The 22,796-nt window shown below is 43.2% G+C and overlaps 1 protein-coding gene across 1 annotated transcript in view; it reads left to right on the forward strand.

Annotated features, from left to right (window-relative positions):
• Positions 1–22,081, forward strand: part of LOC147985128 (uncharacterized) — a 45,864-nt gene extending 23,783 nt beyond the window's left edge. The window contains exons 4-5 of the mRNA XM_087541420.1: positions 16,955–18,437; positions 19,166–22,081. Of these exons, the coding sequence (XP_087397546.1) occupies positions 16,955–18,142 (1,188 nt within the window). The 3' untranslated portion in view covers positions 18,143–18,437; positions 19,166–22,081. The remainder of the gene's footprint in view (positions 1–16,954; positions 18,438–19,165) is intronic.
• The last annotated feature ends 715 nt before the right edge of the window (positions 22,082–22,796 follow it).

The raw sequence follows: 22,796 nt of genomic DNA on the forward strand, positions 1-22,796 counted from the left end.
GGGAGGTCGCCGTGAGGCGCCCCCAGGGTCATCTCCCCTTGGGTTGGTGCCTTTTGAGACACCACCTCGGTGTTGTCCGTAGGGCGAGGGGTGGAAGCCGTCGGAGGAGAACCGCTGTTCATATCCGACGAGCCCAAAGAGCCGCTCGACGAGGGTACGTCGAGATGAGCTCGGGCCGGACTGCATAATCATGTTCGGCATGAGCAAAGGCAGTACAATAAAACATACCATGAAGTACTATGGTGTCCGGACACTTATGACTTCACCAGGGGCTTGTCCCTGGGTAGCCTCTCGTCGCCGCTGTCGGCGGCCGTCGTGGCACAGTCTGGAGGGAGGGTCTTTGCCTTCTTGGACCCTTTGGCCTCCCCGGATGGGTCGGCCTTCCTTTTCTTGTCTACCCCGGCTGGGGGGGAGAACTTTTCTCCTCCTCCTTGTTTCCGTGGGAGGAGTGCGCATCGGACTCATCGGACGATGAGTCCGATAGAACCACCTTGCGCCGGAGACCCTTTCGGGTCCCCACGGCCTTCTTCTTGGTCGTCTTTTTCGGCACCTCATAATTTGCCGGAGTCAGCATCTTCGTTAGAAGAGTGTTTGCAGGATCTTCGGGCAGGGGGGCTGGGCAATCAAGCTGCTCCGCTATCTTTATCCAGTCCTATTAATGACATGAAAGCTTAGATCTAGCACATAACCAAACCAGGGCACATAAATACCCTGAGAGATATAAAAGCCTACCGGATGGGCATGGCGCTTTGCACTGAGTCCGCGGTCCTCGGTGAGGGAGGGAGGCATCTCGGCGCCCTTGAACAGCACCCTCCAGAAGTCCTCGTGCCTCGTGTCATAGAGCTCTCGCAGCATCTGGTGCTGGGCCGAGTCGAACTCCCACAAAACAAATGTCCGTCATTGGCACGGAAGGATCCGGCGGAAGAGCATAACCTGAACCACGTTGACGAGCTTAATTTTCTTGTTCGTCATGTTCTGTATGCAGGTCTGGAGTCCAGTCAGCTCTACCGAAGAACCCCAGGACAGGCCCTTCTTTTTCCAGGAGGTGAGCTGCATGGGGATTCCGGATCAAAATTTGGGGGCCGCCACCCAGTTGGAGTCACGCGGCTCAGTGATGTAGAACCACCCCGATTGCCACCCCTTTATGGTATCCACGTAGGTACCCTCGAGCCAGGTGACATTAGGCATCTTGCCCACCATGGCGCCTACGCACTCTGCTTGCTGGCCACCCACCACCTTCGGTTTGACATTGAAGGTTTTCAGCCATAGGTCGAAGTGGGGCCTGATGCGGAGGAAGGCCTCGCACACGACGATAAACCCGAGATGTTGAGGATGAAGTTGGGGTCCAGATCATGAAAATCCAGCCCGTAGTAGAATATGAGCCCACGGACAAATGGGCGGAGAGGAAATCCCAGTCCGCAGACGAAATGGGTAAGAAAAACTACCCTCTCATGGGGTTCGGGCATGGGGACGATCTGCCCTGCATTCGGCAGCCGGTGCGCGATATTCGCAGCTAGGTATCCGGCTCCCCGTAACTTTTTGATGTTTTCCTCCGTGACGGAGGAAACCATCCACTTGCCTCCTGCTCCAAACATGCTTGGGGTGGTTTTAGAAGAAGAACACGAGCTTGGGTGCTAGAGCTCGAGTGTGCGGGAATGGGTAAGCGAGAAGGAAGAAGGCATGGGTGTAAAAAGTAAATCTTTGTCCCTTTATAAGGGTGGAGGAGGCGATGAGTCTCCCCACTTGCCTGGCAAAACCGCTTATTCCCCAGGCGCCGCAATTGATGGCGCGGTTGGGTTACCCACGTCCGTATTGATGAGAATCCTGTGATAAGGGGAACACGATCTCTGCTTTGACAAGACGTATCAAGAAACTGCCTCGCGATATGTGCAGAGCTGGTTGAGAAAAGCGGTTCGAATGATAACCGGGCCATGAAGTGATGTCATACTATCAAAACGTGTCAGCAGATTAGATTTCTGGAAGTATTATTCTCTCTACGATGGTATGTGGAACTTATTTTGTAGGGTCAGACACTATGCTTGCATTCAAACTCTTCCATGGTGTATTCGGAGGAGGAACCCGCCTTGCAATGCCGAAGACAACACTATGCGCCGGAATCATCATCATCGAAGCCTGGTTCAGGGGCTACTGAGGGAGTCCTGGATTAGGGGGTCTCCGGACAGCCGGACTATATCCTTTGGCCGGACTGTTGGACTATGAAGATACAAGATCGAAGACTTCATCCCGTGTCCGGATGGGACTCTACTTGGCGTGGAAGGCAAGTTAGGCAATACGGATATGGATATCTCCTCCTTTGTAACCGACCTTGTGTAATCCTAGCCCCCTCCGGTGTCTATATAAAGCAGAGGGTTTTAGTCCGTAGGACAACATACAATCATACCATAGGCTAGCTTCTAGGGTTTAGCCTCTCTGATCTCTTGGTAGATCTACTCTTGTAATACTCATATCATCAAGAACAATCAAGCAGGACGTAGGGTTTTACCTCCATCAGGAGGGCCCAAACCTGGGTAAACATCGTGTCCCCTGCCTCCTGTTACCATCCGCCTTAGACGCACAGTTCGGGACCTCCTACCCGAGATCCACCGGTTTTGACACCAACAATCACCCACGGTGTTTTCTGAATAATCATTTGCAATAGAAAAATCCAATTGGCAGGCTAATTGGCCAATTAGCTGGCTAATTGCCCTATTATTAATAATCCATTTATTAATCTAATTGACATTCATATTAAGGACATAATATATTTCATTTCCATATTAAGGAAGCAGGATTTCATAATTGAAATACATCAGAGTAAAACATGATATAGCTTTAGCCTTCAGCTACCCCATTACACAACTGCACCACCACCAAGTTTCACATGCAACATGTAGAACCTTTTGAAATTAGCATCATAGAAAGTACATAGATAGATGCATCTCATCTAGAAAACTGCTGAAGCGGAAGGAGAATATTGAGCCTTCATTCATGTTGAAGGTCTTTGCAACTTTAGGCCAGTGTCTGTGGATGATTAACCATCCATCCTTCGTGCTCTTCAGGAACACTTCAATATCGAACCGTGGGTGTTGTATGAAAATCTTCCTCGCCTCTTGACCAGAAAGGCCTAAAAACAAGGATGCGCATAAATATCTTCTCTATATTGGAATTGGGGCAAAGGAATAAAAAAGGCAAGGTATAATAGTTAGTACCATCTTGTAGTTAACTGGTGTCTTCTTCATTGTGAAGACAAAGATCTTATTTTTTGTCACTAATTTCTTTATCCTAACAATCTTTCTGGGTTTCTTGACTTGATTGATATTCATGGACAAGTCATTTCCCCATATGCAAAAAGGGTCAAACAGTGTGTCAAAACCTCCGACAACAAGACCTACATGTGTAAGACTAAATTGTTAAAAACCTAGATATTAGAATGGTTCCTGCAACTGCACAATAATGTGCTATTAGACAATGGACCATGCGCGTGCTAACCTTGATTGTAAACCTCAGTGCTTCCCATTGTTTTCCTGCAACACATATAAGGTAGTTAGTCATCAGGTTAAGTAAGGGTTCGCATGCTATCAGTAAAATATGTTGATGAAAAATAAGCACATTGCAGATTCATCAGATTAATTCAAGCCACATGGAAAACCCATTTATCCAAACCAAGCATGATTAAGAACAGGAAAATATAGCACTTTTATATGTTTCTCATGTATTAAGTGTAGCCAAATTTGACTTATTCCTCACATGCACAACAATACAAAATTGTACCCACGACAAGTGGACATCGCATTGCAGAATTGAACCAAGCAGTTAACTAAACACCACAACAAATGAACCAAAAATTAACTGAGCACCACATTGCACAATATGACATACTCCTAATAGAAGATCAGACAGTTAACCAAACCAAGCATGCTTAACAACTCAGAAATATAGCAATTGTATTTGTTTCTCATGTATTTAGTACAACCAAATTCGATTTATTTCTCACATGATATACAATAACATAATGTACCCACAACAATTGAACATAGCATTGCAGAATTGAACCAAGCAGTTAACTAAACACCACAAGAAATGAACCAAACATTAACTAAGCACCACATTGCACAATATAACATAATCCTAATAGAAGATCAGAGAGTTAATCAAACCAAGCATGCTTAACAACTTGGAAATATAACAATTGTATTTGTTTGTCATGTATTTAGTACAGCCAAATTCGATTTATTTCTCATGTGGTATACAATAACAGAATGCACCCACAACAATTGAACATCGCATTGGAGAATTGAACAAAACAGTTAACTAAACACCACAACAAATGAACCAAACGTTAACTGAGCACCACATTGCACAATGTATAACATACTAGAAGATCAGACGGTTAACCAAACCAAGCATGCTTGACAACTTGGAAATATAGCAATTGTATTTTTTTCTCATGTATTTTGTATAGAAAAATTCGATTTATTTCTCACATGGAAGACAATACGAAATTGCACCCTGAAGAATTGAACATCACATTTGCAGAATTGAACCAAACAGTTAACTAAACACGACATCTAATTAACCAACAGTTAATAAGTGAGCACCACATTGCACAACATATAGAACATATACACTAGAGCAACATATTGCATGGTAAAATTTGATAGCACAATTCACTAGAATTTGTTAAGTAAAGGCAGTAGCTAGCAAACTGAACATGGGTCCTTATAGTGAGCTAATAAGACAAGCTACTCCTCATTGTCAGAGATATCGATGATGATTGACTCCTTGGACATTGAAGAGGGTGAGGCCTCTGCGTCGTGGTTGCCCACGTCATAGTGGTGAGTTTCCTGAGCCGCTCTTGGCACCAACCTGCTGGCTCTCGAGATGAGGTAAGCACGTGCACGCTGAGAAAACACCTCGTAGTCTTCATCGAGGCATCAAGGGTGGCCTCAAGAAAACACCACGAACTGTCGTTTAAAGCAGCCAACTGCGTCGCGGCGTCGGCGCACGAGGCGTTGACGGTGGCCTCGACGGTGAGGTGATCCTCCAAGATCTGGGGGTTGGCACGAATGGCAGCCATCGTCACCTCATCCGCGCGTGCGGCAACAATTTGCTTCTCCGCTACCAAATTCTCCTTGAGATCCTAGCTATACAGCATGCACCATGGCTTGGGGCGGCACTTATTTGGTGGAGGGGTCGGTGATTTGGGTGGAAGGTGTCGCGCCGGTGGTCGGGGCATGTGGGATGTGGAAGGAGGAGGGGGATGGGGGTCGGGTGTGGATTACATGCCTGGATAGGCGAGGCCGAGCAGCGTGAAGGAGGGTCGCTGGCGAGGAGGTGGTGCTGCAAGCAAGGAGTGAAGGTTTCAACTTGGAAAGGAAGGTGGAAACAGGGAAAATGTGGCTTTTGGTAAGGGGTAGGGGGTAGGGAGTAAGATATTTCCGCGGAAGCCGAAAATTTTGAATCACTTCAACGAAAAAACTAGCACGCAAATGGTCATCAGACGGTGCTCCAGGACATTTTGTATTGCATCTCACATGGTTGGTGATAATAAACTGTGTGGGATCTACATGATTTTTCATCTTGATTTGAATTACATCATGAGGTCATAGCGCAATGGATGGTGTTTCAATTGCTAGAACTTTTATCTGCATTGAACATGCAACTATATGTGTATCATAAAAGAATTGGAATTATTCAGTGTTCGTTTGGACATTTTATACATTAAATTGGTTTTCTAGCCATTTCAGGTGCACAATTCAAAATTAAACTACATGCACATGCTCCGGTGCAACAACATGGGTTGTAAAATCATATATGTGTCTATGGGTTTATGCTTATGTACCATGCAAGAAATGGGGATGAATTTGGGGGGATCGTTTGAAGATTTTTATACGTTAACTGAGTTTTCTACGCATTTATGTTCATAATTCAAAGTTGAACTACATGCACATGCTCCAGTCCATAAAAATGGGTTGCAAAATCTAATGTTTGTCCTTGGTTGCAAGCTTAGGTCACATGCAAGAAATGAGAAATAATGTCAAACACCTTGACACTGTCGCTTGGCCGCTAACATTGAGATACATGGTTTTAAGATTCTAGTAAATTGAAAACTCGTCTGAAATTCATGAAACTTGACATGATATCATGGAACGGCATCGACATGCCGTGGTAAAAAATATAGTCCCATTTGGGGCAGGTTTGGGTATAAGCTTCTCGCAAACCAGAGCTTCTCTCACAACAAGCCTAATGGTTTCGGTAGGGAACGTGCACTACTAGGGAAAAGCCTAGCAGTAGTGTGGGTTAAATGCTTATCAGTAGCGCGGGTGGCTGCGCTACTGATGCGGTGCTATAGCTAATGCTTATCAGTAGTGCGGTTTGACCCACGCTACTACTACCTAGGGATAGTAGCGGCGTTGGTCTACAACAAGCGCTCCTGCTAATAGTTGTAGCGCCCTTGAACAAAGAGCGCTACTACTAAGAACTCGCTACTACTAAAGCCATACCCCACGCTACTGTTATTAGTTTTTGAAAAAAAATATGCTCCATATTTTGTGCTGCTGAATTTTGTTTAGGGCTTTATACAATAATCTCTAGCATATCATACACATACAAATATAATCATAGCATATACATACAAATAGTCTCATCAAATTATGTCATCATCATAATCATCATCCAACACAAAGTGGTCTCTTTTCATCATCTCGAAAATGGCGATACAAGTCTTGAATCCTTGCAACTACATCGGCATACATCTAAACAATGATATACGCGTGAAGAGCTATCACTATGAGTGAGAACGGAACTATGCAGTACATGAGGCGGCGGTTATGAGTCCTCTCTCGCGCTAGCGTGAACCTCAAGTAACTAGATTCGCCTTCTTGTCTGCTTTTGAAGCCTTTATGGCTGGCACCCAAGACCCCATCCACTTGCGCCTGACACTCAGGCCACTCGTCGTACACTCCCGGAACCTTCCCTTTGTACATGACATAGCACTGCTTCTTCACCATCAAGAATCTAGGTACCTGTTAGAGATGCATCTTCATCAAGAGAATGTACAATCATATGCAACAAAATATACTAGAGCAACACGAAAAAGAAAGGGTTAGCAACTAGATGCAACATATAGTACGCAAACTAGTTAACTAGAGGTACGCAGGTCAACGTACCCAAACTAACAAAGTAGTGTTACACAAGTTTGGCAGGGACCATGGACATCACAAAGTTTCATCGCTACAGAAAATATACAACTTCAACCGACACATATCATCATCATCAGCATCGTAAATCACTAGAAGTTCCATCCTTCCATATCATCAAGGGTGGACCCTAGCCTCTTGAACAGCGTGAGGTCATGACGTTGCATGCCTATGCGAGTTTGGACGTCAGCTCGCGATATAGGTCCGTGGTGGAACATCCCCTTCTCATCGATGACTTCTTTCATGATGATCATCGCAATGTCCCTTTGGATGCGAAAGAAGTCATCTCTAAGTTTATAATCCGCTTCTCCATGAGATTCAACCCAATTGCGGATATGATCATCGTTTATGCTTGTCATGCGAAGCTTTTGGTCATCCATGCTGAACTCAATCATGAGATGGAGGTGGTAGAATCCATCTTTCTTGCTTGGTTCTGGGACATGGATGCACCAGAAGTTAGTTTTATGCGAGAAACCCAACTTCTTGTTCCTTTGTTTCCTGATCTGCAGGTGGCCACCCCTAATGTTGAAGCCTTGGAGAGCATCATCTAGAATATTCATTATGTGGGTGTAGTCCTTCTTCTCGTAGTTTCTGGTAGGGTCGAAATGCATGGTTGCTACCCCTTGAGCATGCTTTGGTTTTCCCTTGAAGAGGAAAGGGTGATGCAGCAAAGTAGCGTAAGAATTTCCCTCAGTTTTTGAGAACCCAGGTATCAATCCAGTAGGAGACTACACGCAAGTCGCCTAGTACCTACACAAACAATCAAGAACCTCTCAACCAATGCGATAAAGGGGTTGTCAATCCCTTCACGGTCACTTAGGAAAGTGAGATCTGATAAATATAATAAGACAAATATTTTTGGTATTCTTGTTGTATAGATTGAAAAGTAAAGATTGCAAAATAAAATAAATAGTAAACTAGAATTGTAGATCGGAAACTTATATGATATAAAATAGACCCGGGGCCATAGGTTTCACTAGTGGCTTCTCTCATGAAAGCATGTATTACGGTGGGTGAACAAATTACTGCCGAGCAATTGATAGAAAAGCGCATAGTTATGAGAATATCTACGCATGATTATGAAATATAGGCATCACGTTCGTGTTAAGTAGACCGGAACGATTCTGCATCTACTACTATTACATCGCACATCGACCGCTATCCAGCATGCATCTAGAGTATTAAGTTCATAAGAATAGAGTAATGCTTTAGGCAAGATGACATGATGTAGAGGGATAAACTCAAGCAATATGATATAAACCCCATCTTTTTATCCTCGATGGCAACAATAAAATACGTGCCTTGCTGCCCCTATTGTCGCTGGGAAATGACATCGCAAGATTGAACCCCAAAGCTTAGCACTTCTCCCATTGCAAGAAAGATCAATCTAGTAGGCCAAACTAAACCGATAATTCGAGGAGACTTGCAAAGATATCAAATCATGGATATAAGAATTCAGATAAGAACCAAATATTGTTCATAGATAAACTTAGTCATAAATCTACAATTCATCGGAACTCGACAAACACACCGCAAAAGAATATTACATCGAATAGATCTCCAAGAACATCAAGGAGAACTTTGTATTGAAGATCAAAGAGAGAGAAAAAGCTATCTAGCTAATAACTATGGACCCGAAGGTCTATGGTAAACTACTCACACATCATCGGAGAGGCCATGGTGTTGATGTAGAAGCCCTCCGTGATTGATTCCCCCTCCGACAGATCACCGGAAAAGGTCCCTAGATGGGATCTCAAGGGTACAGAAGGTTGCGGCGCTGGAAAAGTGGTTTTGTGGCTCTCCTAGATCTTTTTAGGGTATAAGAGTATATATAGGCGAAAGAAGTATGTCGGTGGAGCTACGAGGGGCCCAGGAGGGTGGTGGGCGCGCCCTCCTACCTCGTCGCCGCCTCGTTGCGTCTCTGACTTCCACTCCAAGTCTCCTGGATTGTGTTTGTTCCAAGAAAGATCCTTGTGAAGGTTTCGTTCCGTTTGGTTCCGTTTGATATTCCTTTTCCGCGAAACACTGAAATAGGCAAAAAACAGAAACTGGCACTAGGCCTCCGGTTAATAGGTTAGTCCCATAAATAATACAAAAGTGCATAGTAAAGCCCATTAAACATCCAAAACAGACAATATAATAGCATGGAACAATCAAAAATTAGATACGTTGGAGATGTATCAGCATCCCCAAGCTTAATTCCTGCTCATCCTCGAGTAGGTAAATGATAAAAAAAGAATTTTTGATGTGGAATCCTTCCTAACATAATTTTCAATGTAATTTTATTTATTGTGGCATGAATATTCAGATCTGAAAGATTCAAGACAAAATTTTAATATTGACATAAAAATAATAATACTTCAAGCATACTAACCAAGCAATTATGTCTTCTCAAAATAACATAGCCAAAGAAAGCTCATCCCTACAAAATCATATAGTTTGGCCATGCTTCATTTTCGTCACACAAAATGCTCCTATCATGCATAACCCCAATGACAAGCCCAGCAATTGTTTCATACTTTAGTATTCTCAAACTGTTTCAACTTTGACGCAATACATGAGCGCGAGCCATGGACAAAGCACTATAGGTGGAATAGAATATGATGATGGAGGTTGTGTGGAGAAGACAAAAACAGTCTCGCGTTGACGCGGCTAATCAACGGGCTATGGAGATGTCCATCAACCGATGTGAATGCGAGGAGTAGGGATTGCCATTCAACGGATGCACTACAGCTATAAATGTATGAAAGATCAACAAAAGAAACTAAGTGGGTGTGCATCCAACTTGCTTGCTCATGAAGAGCTAGGGCATTTTGAGGAAGCCCATTGTTGGAATATACAAGCCAAGATCTATAATGAAATTTCCCACTAGTATATGAAAGTAACAAAATAAGAGACTCTCTATCATGAAGATCATGGTGCTACTTTGAAGCATAAGTGTGGAAAAAGGATAGTAACATTGTCCCTTCTCTCATGTTTTTTGGGTCTTCTTTTTTTATTTGGCCTTTCTCTTTTTTTCTCACACGGGACAATGCTCTAATAATGATGATGATCACACTTCTATTTATTTACAACTCAAAAATTACAACTCGATACTAGAACAAAATATGACTCTATATGAATGCCTCCGGCGGTGTACCGGGATGTGCAATGATTCAAGAGTGACATGTATAAAAAATTATGAGTGGTGGCTTTGCCAAAAATACGATGTCAACTACATGATCATGCAGTGCAATATGACAATGATGAAGCATGTCATAATAAACGGAACGGTGGAAAGTTGCATGGCAATATATCTCGGAATGGCTATGGAAATGACATATAGGGTAGGTATGGTGGCTGTTTTGAGGAAGATATATGGAGGCTTATGTGTGATAGAGCGTATCATATCACGGGGTTTGGATGCACCGGTGAAGTTTGCACCAACTCTCAAGGTGGGAAAGGGCAATGCACGGTACCGAAGAGGCTTGCAATGATGGAAGGGTGACAGTGCATATAATCCATGGACTCAACATTAGTCATAAGGAACTCACATACTTATTGCAAAAATCCACAAGTCATCAAAAACAATCACTACGCGCATGCTCCTAGGGAGATAGATTGGTAGGAAAATACCATCGCTCATCCCCGACCGCCACTCATAAGGAGGACAATCAAAGAAACACCTCATGCTTCAAATTTCTTACACAACGGTTACCATATGTGCATACTACGGGACTTGCAAACCTCAACATAAGTATTTCTCAAATTCACAAATATTGAACTAGCATGACTCTAATATCACCATCTTCATATCTCAAAACAATCATCAAGTATCAAACTTCTCATAGTATTAAATACACTCTATATGAAAGTTTTTATTATACCCATCTTGGATGCCTATCATATTAGGACTAATTTCATAACCAAAGCAATTTACCATGTTGTTATAAAAGACTCTCAAATAATATAAGTGAAGCATGAGAGATCAATAATTTCTGTAAAATAAAACCACCACCATGCTCTAAAAAGATATAAGTGAAGCACTAGAGCAAAATTATCTAGCTCAAAAGATATAAGTGAAGCACATAGAGTATTCTAATAAATTCCGATTTATATGTGTCTCTCCTAAAAGGTGTGTACAGCAAGGATGATTGTGGTAAACTAAAAAGCAAAGACTCAAATCATACAAGACGCTCAAAGCAAAACACATATCATGTGGTGAATAAAAATATAGCCTCAAGTAAAGTTACTGATAGACGAAGACGAAAGAGGTGATGCCTTCCGGGGCATCCCCAAGCTTAGGCTTTTGGTTGTCCCTAAATTTTACTTTGGGGTACCTTGGGCATCCCCAAGCTTAGGCACATGCCACTCCTTGTTCCAAAATCCATCAAATCTTTACCCAAAAACTTGAAAACTTCACAACACAAAACTCAACAGAAAATCTCATGAGATCGGTTAGTATAAGAAAACAAACCACCACTTTAAGGTACTGTAATGAACTCATTCTTTATTTATATTGGTGTTAAACCTAGTGTATTCCAACTTCTCTAGGGTTCATACCCCCCCCCCCCCCGATACTAGCCATAGATTCATCAAAATAAGCAAACAACACATGAAAAACAGAATCTGTTAAAAACATAACAGTCTGTCGCAATCTAGAGGTTTTGAATACTTCTGTAACTCCAAAAATTCTGAAAAATTAGGACGACCTAAATAATTTCTATATTGATCTACTGCAGTTGGAATTGGTATTTTATCGCTCTCTGGTAAAAAAACGAAAATTGTTCTTGTGAGCGCATACTTTCTGTTTTTTCAGCAAGATCAAACAACAATCACCCAACAAGATCCTAAAGGCTTTACTTGGCACAAACACTAATTAAAACATAAAAAACACAATAATGATAGAGAAAATAAAATTTATTTATTACTAAATAGGAACAAAAAGTAAAGAACAAAAATAAAATTGGGTTGCCTCCCAACAAGCGCTATCATTTAACGCCCCTAGCTAGGCATCTATAATTTTAATGATGCTCACATGAAAGATAGCAATTGAAACACGAAGGGAGCATCATGAAGCATATGAAAATCACATCTAAGTCTAACATACTTCCTATGCACAGGCATTGTATAAACAAACACATTATCAAGACAAGCAAAAACTATCAGATGCAAGGAAGGAGAAAGAAACAAGAGCACTTTCAACATAACGAGAGGTAATTTAGTGACACGAAAATTTCTACAACCATATTTTCCTCTCTCATAATAATTACATGTAGGATCATAATCAAATTCAACAATATAGCTATCACATAAATTTTTCTCTTCATGATCCACATGCATGCAAAGTTGACACTCTTCCAAAGTAGTGGGATTAACATTAACTAAAGTCATGACCTCTCCAAACCCACTTTTACCAAAAATTTCATAAGATTGAACATTCTCCAAATATGTGGGATCTAAAGTTGACACTCTTCCAAACCCACTTCCAATAATATTGAAAACACTATTATCAATCTCATATTCATCATGGGGCTTAAATAAATTTTCAAGATCAAAAGAAGAATCACCCCAATCATGATCATTGCAACAAGTAGTGGACATAGCAAAACTAGCATCCCCAAGCTTAGGTTTTGCATATTATTAGCACAATTGACATTCATAGAATTTATAATAATATCATTGCAATCATGCTTTTTATTCAAAGATCTATCATGAATTGCTTCATAAAGTAATTCATCACACTTTTTAGATTCATAAATTTCAAGCAAAACCTCATAAAGATAATCTAGTGCACTCGACTCACTAGCAATAGGTTCATCATAACTGGATCTCTTAAAGAGATTAGCAAGTGGATGAGGATCCATAAACTTTTAGCAAGCGAAGATGCAAGCAAAAAGAAGGTACATGGTAACACAAGATCGAACAGAAGAAGGGCGAAAGACAAGTGAAAGGTGAAGTGGGGGAGAGGAAAACGAGAGGCGAATGGCAAATAATGTAATGCGAGGGAGAAGAGTTTATGATGGGTACTTGGTATGTCTTGACTTGAGCGTAGATCTCCCCGGCAATGGCGCCAGAAATCCTTCTTGCTACCTGATGACCCACAAGTATAGGGGGTCTATCGTAGTCCTTTCGATAAGTAAGAGTGTCGAACCCAACGAGGAGAAGAAGGAAATGATAAGCGGTTTCCAGCAAGGTATTCTCTGTGAGTACTGAAATAAGTGGTAACAGATAGTTTTGTGATAGGATAATTTGTAACGAGCAACAACTAAAAAAAGTAAATAAAGTGCAGAAAGGTGGCCCAATCCTTTTTGTAGCAAAGGACAAGCCTGAACAAACTCTTATATAGAGAAAAGCGCTCCCGAGGACACATGGGAATATCATCAAGCTAGTTTTCATCACGCTCATATGATTCGCGTTCGGTACTTTGATAATTTGGTATGTGGGTGGACCGGTGCTTGGGTACTGTCCTTACTTGGACAAGCATCCCACTTATGATTAACCTCTATTGAAAGCATCCGCAACTACAACAAAAGTATTAAGGTAAACCTAACCATAGCATGAAACATATGGATCCAAATCAGCCCCTTACGAAGCAACACATAAACTAGGGTTTAAGCTTCTGTCACTCTAGCAACCCATCATCTACTTATTACTTCCCAATGCCTTCCTCTAGGCCCAAATAATGGTGAAGTGTCATGTAGTTGACGTTCACATAACACCACTAGAGGAGAGACAACATACATCTCATCAAAATATCGAGCGAATACCAAATTCACATGACTACTAATAGCAAGACTTCGCCCATGTCCTCAGGAACAAACGTAACTACTCACAAAGCATAAACATGTTCATAATCAGAGGGGTATTAATATGCATATATGATCTGAACATATGATCTTCCACCAAATAAACCAACTAGCATCAACTACAAGGAGTAATTAACACTACTAGCAACCTACTAGCACCAATCCCGGACTTGGAGACAAGAATTGGATACAAGAGATGAACTAGGGTTTTGAGAGGAGATGGTGCTGATGAAGATGTTGATGGAGATTGCCCTCTCCCGATGAGAGGAGCGTTGGTGATGATGATGGCGATGATTTCCCCCTCCGGGAGGGAAGTTTCCCCGGCAGAACAGCTCCGCCAGAGCCCTAGATTGGTTCCGCCAAGGTTCCGCCTCGTGGCGGCGGAGTTTCGTCCGAGAAGATGGCTTGTTTTTTTTTCCCATCGGAAGACTTCATATAGCAAAAGATGGCCACCGGAGGGCCACCGGAGGGCCACCAGGGGCCCACGAGGTAGGGGGCACGCCCAGGGGGGTAGGGCGTGCCCCCACCATCGTGGGCAGGGTGTGGCCCCCCTGGTGAATTTCTTCCGCCGAGTTTTTTTTATATATTCTGAAAACGTCTTCCGTGAAGTTTCAGGACTTTTGGAGCTGTGCATAATAGGTCTCTAATATTTGCTCCTTTTCTAGCCCAAAATCCCAGCTGCTGGCATTCTCCCTCTTTATGTAAACCTTGTAAAATAAGAGAGAATAGGCATAAGTATTGTGACATAATGTGTAATCACAGACCATAATGCAATAAATATCGATATAAAAGCATGATGCAAAATGGACGTATCAACTCCCCCAAGCTTAGACCCCGCTTGTCCTCATGCGAAAGCCGAAATCGAAAAATATGTCCACATGTTTAGAGATAAAGGTGTCGATAAAAATAAAATACGGACATGAGGGCATCATGATCATTCTTAGAACAACAACTTATATAATTCTTGTCATATGATTTCTTATGCTAGAGTAATAATTCAATCACAATTTCAAGTATGAATCGTAAACTTCATTGAAAACCAACAAACTATAATCTCAGTCATTGGATCAATTGCAATTTATCATAACATAGGAAAGAGTCAATAAGTAAGAACTTTTCAGCAAGTCCACATACTCAACTATCATATAGTCTTTAACAATTGCTGACACTCACGCAATACTTAGTTTGCCTCCCAACGTTTTAATCGGACATATTTTAATTGGACATAGAGAAAGATAGGGGCTTATAGTTTGCCTCCCAACGTTTTACCTGAAGGGTAATGTCAACAATAATAGTTCATGAAAACTCACATCCTATTAGCCATATATACCAGGATCTCTCCAACATACTGTGCTTGCCAAAGGATAACATGTAAAAATGAAGGGTGAAGATCACCATGACTCTTATGCAAGGTGGGAGATAAAAGTAAAAGATCGGCCCTTCGCAGAGGGAAGCAGAGGTTGTCATGCGCTTTTATGGTTGGATGCACAAAATCTTAATGCGAAAGAACGTCACTTTATATTGCCACTTGTGATATGGACCTTTATTATGCAGTCTGTCGCTTTTATTTCTTCCATATCACATGATCGTATAAAGCTTATTTTTTTCCCACACTAATAAGTCATACATATTTAGAGAGAAATTTTTATTGCTTGCACCGATGACAACTTACTTAGAGGATCTTACTCAATCCATAGGTAGGTATAGTGGACTCTCATGGCAAGAATGGTTTTAAGAGTATTTGGAAGCACAAGTATTATCTCTACTTGGTGCGATGAATTTGGCTAGCATGAGGGATAAAGGCAAGCTCAACCATGTTGGATGATCCATGACAATATAATTTATTTCAGATGTAAGACAACATAACCTATTACGTTGTCTTCCTTGTCCAACGTCAACTCTTTAGCATGTCATATTTTAATGAGTGCTCACAATCATAAAAGATGTCCAAGATAGTATATTTATATGTGAAGACCTCTCCTTCTTTATTACTTCCTATTAATTGCAACAATGACCAAAACTATGTTTGTCAACCCTCAACAACTTTTATTCATCATACTTTTTTCTATGTGAGCTCATTACTATCCATAAGACTCACATGATCTCTTTGTTTCTTTTTATTCCTTTCTCTTTTCTTTTATTCCCTTAGGATCATGGCAAAATAATCCAGCCCTTGACTCAACAAAAATCTTTATTATATAGCTCACGGACTCGATTACATAGAGGAATTATAAAGCAAAACTCAAAACTAGATCATGCCATAAATTTTATTCTACTAGATCAAGATAATACCAAAAGGATCGAACTAAGGAAAACGATAAAGATAAAAGTGATGGTGATACGATACCGGGGCACTCCCCCAAGCTTGGCAGTTGTGTGACGCCCCGAGACCGATGCTCGAGAAGACTTCCATATATTCCGGGTTTCGCCGTGTGCTTCATTTGTGCTTGCCATTTTATTTTTGCATTGCATCATGCCATCATCTCATAAATCATTTGCATCTCAACTAAATAAATTTTGTGAATCTTCGATCCATTTAAATCGAGGGAAGAGTGACTTCTCTTTATAACATATCCTCCTAATATTTAGGGAGCTATTATAAATATTCCACTATTTTGGAATTCACCTTAACACACTTGCAAAATCCCAATGCCTTTGTTATCACAACTCTTGGACTCTAACTTTGCTATATATCCTTTCTCTATTTTTTCCGGAGCTCCACCGAGATTCTCAATCATTTCTGGACCGTCCTAGCACCCACTTTCTATTAGAACCCATTTGAATTAAATTCAAATGAGTGCGGACCTAGTTTGCCCAAACCTCTTCCAACCATTTTTGTTAAATCCTTCATATTTTCTTGGTCCAAGGAAAATATCCCTGTTGGTCTAATTCCTTTTCTAATTCTCTCTTTCTGTTCTTCAAAGTTCTCTTTATTTTTTTATTTTTTTTATTGGGAGCCCAATTTAGCTTTCTAGGCTGGCCCTGTCCTTCTCTCTTCCTAGTCTTCCTTTAGCCCAGCCCAACAAGGCCAACCACTTGACCTTTTGGGCCAAGGCCCGTATCCCTCCTAATCCTAGGCGCATCTGGACCCTCTCCCTCGCGCCGCCAGAGTCAGCGAGCGCTGCGGCCTCGCTCGACCCCTCCTTCTCTCGATCTCCCTCTCGGTCCTTCTCTCGCCCGATCCATCTCCTCTCCCCTCGATCTCTCCCTTTCTTTCCTCCTAGCGCCGCCAAAGGAGGAGCTCGATCCCCATCGCAGCCTCTCCCTCGCGAGCACCCTCCTTCCCCTTCCCGTTCGCCTGCCTCGACATGGGGCCTTGCTCCTCCTCCCGCTCGCGCCTCCTCCTGCCTCGTCCATGGAAGCCGCCGCCTCGACTTCTGGCTCCGGCCTCCGCCGGCCGCTCCCTCCCGGGCCTTGGCCTCGTCCCTGACTACCCAGGCCAGAGCTCCCACTGCTGCGCCTTGGACAGGAGGTCCCTCACGGCCGCCCGCCGCCGTCCTTGTCCGCGTCTGTGGAACCAGGCCGCCGAGCTCCACCAAGCCCCGCTGTCGTGTCCGGTCGCTGCCGGCGACCACGACCAGCGCCGGCCATCCTCCTGCCGCTCCTGCTACCCGCCTCTGCTCTTCATGCACGGCCCCCTGCGTTTGTGGCTTCGCCTCCGTCGAGCTCGCCCCGCCGCCTCCGTTCTACTCCGACCAGATCCAGTTGGCCCCGTCCTCCTCCATCTGGGGACTCACCGTTCCCCTCGTCACGTCGCCGGAGTTCACGCCCAAGGCCGCTACAACCTCACCAACGGCCGCGTCCTTGCCTTCCTGTACTACTATTGCGAGATGCCAGGGCCACCACTACATCTGTACATCGTGCCATGTTCGTTCGCACGCCAAGACCGGACCTGTCAAGTACAACCACACCATGTTGATACGTGTACCACTACCGTCGACCTCCGAAGAACATGGTTTTGCCGAGTACCCCTTCGTTTTGTCAAGACCATCAAGTCCCACGACGACCTTGTACCACTACCGTCGCAAGAACCGAGACCGGCAAGTCCGAAGACCCAAGTACCATGACGCCAAGTACCCCTTCGGATCGCCAAGGTGGATCTCGAACATTGACGAGGTTCTGATAAGACCGTCGACGTGTACAACCACAATGTGAACGTGTGCCCGACGACCCCGAAGACCTATGTTACACCAAGTACCACGACGACCTTCGACATGTACCCCTACATCGCACCGAAATGCTGAGTTTCTCGCCATGCCCCTGAACATCTACGGAAACTTGTGAGACAAAGAACATGAACGACTACCGTCGCCACGAGAACGACTACTTCCCAAAATGAAGCGTGAAAAACTACTTCCGCTTCCATCGCCGAGTACGACTACTTCCCACGACGATCGTGAACGACTACATCGCTCGACCCGAACCGCTCCGATAAAGCACGCTCCAAAAGGTATAACCGCCGAGACGATGATCCGTGGAACGAATGCATGTTGGTTGTTGTAATCCGCCCGTGAACGTTAGTTGTTCCCTCATTTGACACCGTCGTCGATTCATGGGACATCCGGTATCCGGGAGCGCCCCACCATCTTTTGCACGCATCCGCACACTTCTCCTTTGCATCGGTATCTCAATCGAGTTACCGGAACCGGAACGTTGTCGTGGCACCGTTTCGTTATCGTTGCCATGGCACCCCTTTCCTTTCCACCACAGTGACAAATGCTTCTTAATGCTCTTGCCAACTTTTAATAAAAAAATGTATAAACTAGTTCATGTCATCTGCATCATGATAACAACAATTAAAATGTTTAAATTGTTGTTGCAATAAATTACTATGGCATATGGGGATTTACCGGATTCGTTATTTGTTATATCCGGCCCCATTTAAATTGTTTAGATGATATAGCTTTGTTATGCTTCACCTCTTGACATGCTTAACAACATTTAATATTGTTGAGTATCTAACCGGGAGTGAACTAAATAATTGATGTGGTGTTCCGTCAATATGCAACTTGTTGCATATTCGACTCCATTTAACTTGTAGTTATGTTTGTGCACTTTTCCATGCCATGCTTCATTAAACCGGACATGCATCATACTTGATTGTGCATCATGCCATGTTTATGTGATGGTTGTTTACTATGTTGTTTGCTTCTTTCCGGTGTTGCTTCTTCGGGTTAGTTCCGATAACGCCGCGTTTGTGAGGATTCGTTCGACTACATCCGTTTGTCTTCTTCATGGACTCGTTCTTCTTCCTTGCGGGATTTCAGGCAAGATGACCATACCCTCGAAATCACTTCTATATTTGCTTGCTAGATGCTCGCTCTTTTGCTATGCCTATGCTGCGATACCTACCACTTGCTTATCATGCCTCCCATATTGTTGAACCAAGCCTCTAACCCACCTTGTCCTAGCAAACCGTTGTTTGGCTATGTTACCGCTTTGCTCAGCCCCTCTTATAGCATTGTTAGTTGCAGGTGAAGATGAAGTTTGTTCCTTGTTGGAACATGGCTATGTTGTTCCTTGTTGGAACATGTTTATTTGTTTGGGATATCACAATACCTCTTATTTAACTAATGCATCTATATACTTGGTAAAGGGTGGAAGGCTCGGCCTTATGCCTGGTGTTTTGTTCCACTCTTGCCGCCCTAGTTTCCATCATATCGGTGTTATGTTCCTGGATTTTGCGTTCCTTACGCGGTTGGGTTATAATGGGAACCCCTTGATAGTTCGCCTTGAATAAAACTCCTCCAGCAATGCCCAACCTTGGTTTTACCATTTGCACTAACAACCTACCACCTTCCCTTGGGTTCTTCAGACTCAAGGGTCATCTTTATTTTAACCCCCCCCTCCCCCGGGCCAGTGCTTCTCTAAGTGTTGGTCCGAACCGAGCTGCCTGCGGGGCCACCTCGGGGAAACTTGAGGGTTGGTTTTACTCGTAGCTAGTCTCATCTGAGTGTGCCCTGAGAACGAGATATGTGCAGCTCCTACCGGGATTTGTCGGCACATTCGAGCGTTGTTGGTGGACTTGTTTTACCATTGTCGAGGATGTCTTGTAACCGGGATTCCGAGTCTGATCGGGTCTTCCCGCTAGAAGGAATATCCTTTGTTGACCGTGAGAGCTTGTGATGGGCTAAGTTGGGACACCCCTGTAGGGATTTGAACTTTCGAAAGCCGTGCCCGCGGTTATGGGCAGATGGGAATTTGTTAATGTTCGGTTGTAGAAAACCTGAAGTTGACCTTAATTAAAATGCATCAACCGCGTGTGTAACCATGATGTTCTCTTCTCGGCGGAGTCCGGGAAGTGAACACGGTGTTGGAGTTATGCTTGACGTAGGTTGTTCTAGGATCACTTCTTGATCATAGTTTCTCGATCGTGCTTTGCCTTCTCTTCTCGCTCTCATTTGCGTATGTTAGCCACCATATATGCTAGTCGCTTGCTGCAGCTCGACCTCATACCTTTACCTTACCCATAAGCTTAAATAGACTTGATCGCGAGGGTGTGAGATTGCTGAGTCCCCGTGACTCACAGATACTTCCAAAACCAGCTTGCAGGTGCCGATGAGTCCGCGCAGATGACGCAACCAAGCTCAGGAGGAGCTCGATGAAGATCTTGTCCTTTGTGTTGTTTCGTTCTAGTTGATCAGTAGTGGAGCCGAGTTGCGGTCGATCGGGGATCTGTGTAGCATTTGGGGTAGTCTTCTTTTATTTTGGCTCCGTAGTCAGACCTTGATTGTAACTGGTTGATGTAATGCTTTATTCATGTAATTGTGTGAAGTGGCGAGTGTAAGCCAACTATATATCTCTTTTCCCTTATTGTATTACATGGGTTGTTTGCGAATATTACCTCACTTGCGACATTGCTTTCAATGCGGTTATGCCTCTAAGTCGTGCTTCGACACGTGGGAGATATAACCGCATCGAGGGAGTTACAAGTTGGTAATCAGAGCCTTCCCCGACCTTAGGAGCCCCCACTGCTTGATCGATTTAGCTGACGAGTTGAGTCTAGAAAAAAATGTTTTGAGTCATTTAGGAATTATATATCGAAGAGTTTAGGAATTCTTTTTACTCCCCAAACCCTTCATCGCTCTGGTAAGGCATCCTGGCGTAGAGTTTTGACTCTTCTCTTCTCAAATTCCACTAAATTGTTTTAGGATCACGCGGGTATCTTGGAATCGTTCCGATGGTTTTGTGACGAGAACATTGTTCTTGGTGCCTCCTGTCATTTAGGGGTTGTGGCAGTGTCCCGGGGAGTTGAGCTCCGAGGTGTTGTCGTCACAATTTTATCGTTGCAGTTCTGGAATACCTGAGTTTAGTTTCGCCGACATCGAAAATCTCTTTTATGCAGATAACCTCGACGCCACCTAGTACTGGGGTGGGAGTTCGGGAGTATTGCCATAGCTTGTATAACGGATGCTTTTCGAAGGTTGAGGTAAATGATTTCCGAAGGTTTCTTGGTTTTGTGTTGAAGGATGGATACAGCTGGATGTAGGATTTGCTAGTTTTGGGTGAGATATTATGCTTCCCCTGTATCCCCAACACCTGATTGCATAACCGGAAAATTTAGGGAGTTTATAAGTGGGAATTCAAGTAGCTCTTAGGATATCTTTTCGACAGATGTATGATATGAAATTGGGGTTCGACGTCTAGTGGTCCGCCTATTCACGGTTGATTTTACAGTGGTCTCGTTGTGTCTTAAAGAGTCCTTGGCTATGCCGACTCGGGGACGCTTCGTATGTCATGTGCACTGCCTTGTACAAGATGGTGCTGTACGATCGAGCCCGTGTAGGCCCCACCACGAAAACTTCGGACGAAATCTCTATCATATGTTTGTTCCGGCTTATTCTGCAAGCCAATCCTTTGTTTTGTTTTGAGTTGTGGTATTCGAGTTGCTTCAATGTCAAGTGTTGATTCCATACCTTCCCCAAATGGTGTTCTCATACTCCGATGTGAATACCAATCCTTCATGATAATCGAGATTGTCATGTCAATCTTGTTCAACCGGTGTTTCTCTCTTCAAGTGGATCCGATCATTTCAACATCCGCAAGATCAACTCAAGCTTTCTCAACGGTGTTCGTTTCATTCTCAACGGTGTTTTTTCCCACCCTCCCACCCTTGTTTTTCTTGAAGGATTAAAATTTCTTAATCAAGTATCCATCTTATGGATGTAAAGTTTCTTCGTCCTTTCCGTCAATGTTCTTATCCGGTGATTCTCATGAAGATTCTAATGGAGCTTCAAGATCGTCATTCTTCATTCTTTTCTTCTCCGGTGAATTAGATTCGAGTTTTGTTGTTGATCATATCCTTTTTCCTCCTTTCTAATACCTTCTTATGTCGGTGCACCTCATATTCAGTCATTTCTTGCTATTCAATTGTTCCGGAGTGCTCAAGATATCTCGAAGATTCGTGTTTCCACTCTGCATTCGTTCAAGATCTCTCGTGGAGGTTCTCTCATTCAAGCCTTTTAATTCAACCGGTGAAATCTCTCTTTTAATCATTCTAACGGTGTTTTCTCTTGAGTGGGCCCTAACCCACAGGTTTTTTTCCCAGGATCTTACCTGACTCTTATTATTTTTCCGGAGCTTCTCAAATTCTTTTCTAAAGTTTGACGTAAGAATGATTTTCATCAGTCAGATGTGTTTCTCCAAGATCTCTCAATTTTCTTTTCATTGTCGGCTCAACCTCTTCGCTTTTGATTCTTTCGGAGTGTCTAAACAATTCACGGTGGTGTTTCTCGTCGTCACTCTCAACATTTGAAGACCGAAGAAGAGCTTTACCTCCATATCTTATCCATTCTCTCAGAGACTCGTG

Source organism: Triticum urartu, chromosome 2A (assembly GCF_056163025.1).
Source record: "Triticum urartu cultivar PI428250 chromosome 2A, HENAU_Tu73, whole genome shotgun sequence".
NCBI lineage: Eukaryota > Viridiplantae > Streptophyta > Magnoliopsida > Poales > Poaceae > Triticum > Triticum urartu.